At 38.7% G+C, this 5,874-nt stretch overlaps 1 protein-coding gene across 2 annotated transcripts in view; it reads right to left on the bottom strand.

The window, feature by feature from the left end:
• mxi1 (max interactor 1, dimerization protein) overlaps window positions 1–5,274 on the bottom strand; it is a 32,577-nt gene extending 27,303 nt beyond the window's left edge. The window contains exons 1-2 of one of the 2 annotated variants that reach the window (XM_077571229.1): window positions 4,927–5,274; window positions 2,637–2,739 (exon numbers count right to left, since the gene is read on the bottom strand). In XM_077571229.1, the coding sequence (XP_077427355.1) occupies window positions 2,637–2,739; window positions 4,927–5,155 (332 nt within the window). In that variant the 5' untranslated portion in view covers window positions 5,156–5,274. Of the gene's footprint in view, window positions 1–2,636; window positions 2,740–2,915; window positions 4,906–4,926 lie in introns of those variants that run through there. The other variant, XM_077571230.1, reaches the window with a different exon arrangement.
• Window positions 5,275–5,874: the final 600 nt, after the last annotated feature.

Below are 5,874 nucleotides of genomic sequence, written 5' to 3' on the forward strand. Positions count from 1 at the left end.
CGCGCACGTGCAAGTGCATGTAGACACAGAGACTGAGTGGGTCAGTGAGATAAAGCACCCCTGCTATAAACGGTAGGCAAGTGAGGACAGTCAGATAAGCCCATCACTTTTAGCATTATCATGTTACAGAGAAGACAGTAAGTCAGGGACAAAAACGTAACAGTGTTTGTGTGAATTGGTAATGTCCCATTTTATGATGGTGGTTTACGGTTAACTTACATTAGGAAACTCTTTACATAAATGGGCTTGTATGGTGCTCTGGTCAACATGTCATCCATAATGATTTTAGTCATGTATAAGGAGTAGATGGCATGCAGCTGCATCATATTATAAATGTGATAGTAAATGCTAGTTTGAGAGATAATACATCCAGAGAGGATCAAATGTGTATGTATATCCAAATGAATTGATTAATCAACAACTAATTGATGACCAAATTAATCGATATTGGATGGATATTTTAATAATCAGTTAATCATTTAGAGACATTTTTTAACTTAAAATTGTCCAGAACTTTTGATTTATGTCTCTCAACAGGAATTATTCTCAGATTTTTCTAGTTCTTCATGAAATCAGACTGATTATCTTTTGTGTGTTTTGTTTAATCAAAATAATGCATTTGCAAACGTCTGCTTTTATTTTGGAAAACAATGAACAAAACATTAACTGAATCAATTTCAAAAAGTCTGCCGAGTAGAACAAGCCCACTCATGTAATATTGCTTTTTTTTTTGTTTATTTAAAAAAACTACAACAATAATTGGTTAATAAAAAACAATCAAGAATAAAATGGTTTTGTAATACACTTGGATGTACAATAAATGTTTTATTTGATTATTTGATTAATGGATGGAATAATGGGTAGAATAATAGATTCTAAAAATATTCTATAGTGACAACCCTATAAGCATGTATGTACATTTTGTACACTGCAAAATTAATGGCATGAAAATTTAACGCTGTAACTTTCCTGACGTAGTTGTGAACGTGTTTGTGTGATGGTGAGCGAAATTGAGAGCAAACTGTAGACGGATTGATGCATTCCCCCATGACGGGAATTATGGTGATAATAGAAGCAAAGCAAAAGTAAAAAGAGGGCATGAGACATTGCTAGACTACACAAAATATCAAAATAAAATATAATGTATTATGTAAATTTCAAGAAAATCAAGGATGTGGTTCAACACACTGGTTGGCACTCTAATAACGCCATCTTGTATGACCACTAATTAAAAAATCTCATGGGGAACTGCACATTTGAAAATTAAATTGGTGATTGTAATTTTAGCATTATATTTAAGTACAGTGTACAACATTATGAGCATTATTAAACAAATTCATATCTCATGAGGAAGCATTATCCCTCAAACTAATTATGATCCTGACTGTTGCCATGCAGAAGTAGGCAGCATTTTGTGCTGGTTATGAGTAATGCGCAGTTCCTGTTTGTTGCCCGCTCTCACATTAATATTAAAGCATTCAGAGCAAGAGAGTGGGGCTTTTATTTGATGTATGACGATCAAATGACAGATTTGCGTAAGCTACCCTGCACCAAAGAGAACACGATGCCAACGGGTCTTCATTTGGGAGATTTCTTTCCCATACTAAATGCAAGTTTCATTCATCAGGAGTCTTGCCCTGTGACATACGTGTCATGCATGAAAATCAACCCATAGCAAACATATGGTGACCATCTCGCTACTGCATCTATGATGGGAATGGCACAAAGTGGATGCATCTTTCTGCATTTTTTTTTTAACACCAGCACAATCTAACGAGATGCAATACAAGAACTATGTGGATGACCTAATTTAGTAACAAGAGGGGCAAATTATTAAGAGACACCACTCATAATAATGCAGCACAGTTTATGGCTGAATAAATAGTGAGCTGGAGCCTATCCCAGCTGAATTTTGTGAAACCCTGGACTAGTTGACCATCTCTGGGCACATATTGACAAACAACAATTCACACTTATACCTATGGGCAATTTAGAGTCTTTAATTAACCCAACATGCATGTTTATGGCATGTGGGAGGAAGCAGGGAAAAACTTAACAAGCACAAGGAGAACATGCAAACTCCATACAGGAAACCTAACCTAATTCAAACGGGTGCTGTTGACAAATGGCGATCAAAATTATTTATTTTCTTCATCATTCTTTGGCAGAATTATTGTTGCTCTGTAAATGTTTTGTATTTGTTTTAAATAGTTATGCGGGTTTTACTAACTAAAGGTGTGGTTAAGTAGCTGTTAAACGGACTGAAGATATTTATTTTTGGGTGCAAACACTAGTAACACCGTATAGTTTCCGCCTTAGGACAATACTCTCCACCAACTCCTCCTCCTGCTGCTGCTTTAGGCCAAAACCACCATGTTAACTATCAAAACAATTCCAGGAGACTCAGGTTTGCAAAACAACAAGGTTTTTAGTTTTAAAATTCTGCCACGATCCCTAGCCTCAGGCACCACAGTCTTCGTTAACAATCAGCTGATGACAAGCCATCACAGAGCCCTCCTGCCCCAAAGCACACACAGTGATGTGGATGGACATCCAGTAACATTTCCATCCACAATTCGATTCAAGTTAATTAAGCACAAGTGTTTTCCTCCTGACTGCCACATGAGTTCTCTTACCTATTATGGTTACTGCTGAATTTCTTATTTCGGAATTTTCTTTGCCTCTGGTAGTTTGTGTCCTGATTTGTAGGAAACGTCGAAGCATATCCGTGTTCACACTCTGTTGGAAGAAGAACATATTTGGTTAGCATTTCGCTATGAGCGAATTTCAACACACAAAGATCCCTCTGACGGATGTAAACACGCTGCAGGTAAATGCTCTCCTGCACAGGGACTTTTCCTGGCAACACTTCAATACGTTCTTGATGACAGTTGTCATATGGTGAAATTCATTACCTCTTTCTCTCCTTTCGAGATATTCGGCGGCTTCCAATAGTCGCTGGATATTCATTAGCTGAACAGCCGTCATTCTTTCCTGAGCCTTGCTGTCGTTCACCTTATCGCGTTTAACATTGACAGCAGCAATACGACGTTATAAAACACACGGAAGACAGTGCTTCAGTTATCAGTGCAACAAATCCAATATGTAAATATAGTTTTAAAAAATAAATAACGTCGTTAGTTATCTTATTCGGGGTCTTTTGAGAAGATCGAGAGAATGGTGTTCCAGTGTTGACAAGCTAGCAAGCGACTGCCAATCCTTTGCCAGGTTGATAGAAAATGTCAAAACCAGCGTATGAAAATACTAAAACGTCCTCTTAAATACGATGGCAATTTGCTACAAAATTAAATATAAATAAAATAAAAAATTCCCCGAGGGTGACATGAGCCAGCAAGTGCTTGCCGCTGCTCGCTTCCTCTCCTCTCCTGTTTGCTTTCCATAGCTGGACAGCTCGGAGGCGGGCACATAATGGAGGCGGAACCCGGGATCAGCGAGAGGCACTCTGGGAAATTGAGTCTCGTGTTAAAATGTCAAGAACGTGTTGTGCTCTTGTATGCATTAATTTAAAAAAAACATTACGTTCTAACAGTCACTTAAATTTTACATAACAGTTCTGCAAATCAGCAAACACAATGCTATGTATGTATACACTCTATAAATGGATTATCAAATAAATCAATAAACATTTTTGAGAATCGATTAATCATTGAGAGACCTTAATTTAAATGTGTCCGTTTCCTCATAATTTCAGCCTCCTCTCTTTTTACTTTGAAAAATAACCATGTTAAATAACATATTATTCTGATATGTTAGAGACCAAACAAACAGGCAAACACTGAATAATTAATTAATAAATTAAGGCATAGAAATTAAAACTTTTTTTATCTGATTCGTTACTTACAGTCCTAATATATATTGTACAGTGTACACACACACACTCATGCAAAGTACAGGTATAGCAATAAATTTCCAATAACTAATAAGCCACAACTAAACACACATTATGTGAATATTAGTAAGTGACAGTAACATGACAATACAGGTCGCTATCTTCGCACAAAGCCTACAAGTCCCATGAGACACCAGGAGCAAGGGGCGCGGTTAGGAGACAAAAACAGGCCCAGCAACACGTGACATAACTGCTGTAGGGGTCTTTGATTGGCACATGCCTTTGACAGACTTCGAGGGCTGTGCTCGCCTCTATCCAATCAGAGAGCGACTTTGCGCCATGTGCAACCAAGGGCTACACGCCCACAAATAGCAGGAAGCAAACAATCGAGACAACTGTGGAGATACTGGAACTGTATGAGCGAATCATTTACCGAAAAGTATCCTAGTTTAAAGGGCTGCTTTTCCTGTTTTTGTACAAAATGCCAGAACAAGATGTCGCGTACAGAATCACATTTAAAAGACATTCACGAGAAGTACGCAATGTAATAATAATAATAATTATCATCATCATTATTTTAAAATTGTGTTTTTGTAAATGCACATCGGTATATTGTCCTACACGTTTGCTCATGCGAGTCGGAGGCTTTTTATGACATTCTGCGGGGGCGCAATGACATCATCCTAGAAGTGACTTGCAGTGCGCTGCAATGTGGTCAAATGTATTGCATCTGAGTGGGAGCCAGCATGCGCACCCACACATCCAATCAATATGTCACATTACTATTTTCAACTGTACGAAGATCAATGACAGATCACTGCCTACGTGTAGACCTGCGTGCCCACTCCAGTGTGGATCGCGTGCATATAACTCAGATATAAGATGCAACAACGGCGTAACATCTTTTCACTGCACGGAAAATCAGTCTTGTGAGCGTGGTGGCGACCAAGCGTAAACAGTGCTCACAGTCGACCCAGTACTTAGTTGAATCAACTCAGTTCTTTGTTGTCTGACTATGCTCACGATGAAGCGGGTTAGTCAAATGCAGAACGACACCGCACAGCACATCAACTCACTTCCGTCCTTCCTCTCGGCGCTCTCGAGAAAGCGAGCAGCCTCCAGCAAAACTTGCACATTTTTCAGAAAAGTGTTGATCTGATCCATGTGGGAGTCATTAGAGTTAAAGACGTCATTGAAAGGACAATTGGACATCTCCAAGTCTTGCTGGTCCAAGACGGACGCATCGGAATCAAAGAAGAACTCCTGGCTCGTCAAACTTCTTCGCTGGCTCTCACTTTTGGCCATTTTTTCTCTCTATATAGTTTGCGTGGATTCCTCAGGAGAAACTGTGAGACTTGTGCCAGTGGAAACTGTTCGTGTCAGATGGATCCTGTTCTTTTTTTTTTTTCCTTCTTTTTTTTATGAATGCGGGCTGTCTAATGTGGAGCAGCAACCAATGTAAATGGATGCTGGTCCATGAAAAAACGTAATCCCGCCCCCTCTTATCGAGGAGCTCGACATGGTCCTTGTGCTAGTCGAATTTATTTTTATTTATTTATTTTTTTTGGGGGGGGGGGGGTGCACAACGTTGGACTCGCATACTTGTCCACCCTAACGACCATAAATATTAAAGGGACACTTGATTTGGTTTATATAATAGGTCTTTATGTAAAAATTATATCAGGACTAGAATTCACCTGCCGGAAAAACTCAGTAGTGATTTAATATGTTTTTATGACTAAAGGTACATTCAGCACATATTTACCCCCATTATTTGTGGCTGGGGACTGATTTATTCACACATAAGCCCGACTACGTCATTGAAGGACGGAAGCAAGTAGTGTAATAATGAGTATGTTTATGTGCAGTCAGTAATTCTTTTAAAACCCAAATAATTTTGTAACCAGAATTCTTGTTTCTATTCAGATTACCTTGATTGAACGGGGCATTGGTTTGCCTCCTGCGCATATGCTGCCATTCTTCTTCCTCACATATTTCTATTGACAGCTTACTTTTTATTGCAA

The sequence above is a fragment of the Vanacampus margaritifer genome, chromosome 7 (genome assembly GCF_051991255.1).
Source record: "Vanacampus margaritifer isolate UIUO_Vmar chromosome 7, RoL_Vmar_1.0, whole genome shotgun sequence".
Lineage (NCBI taxonomy): Eukaryota > Metazoa > Chordata > Actinopteri > Syngnathiformes > Syngnathidae > Vanacampus > Vanacampus margaritifer.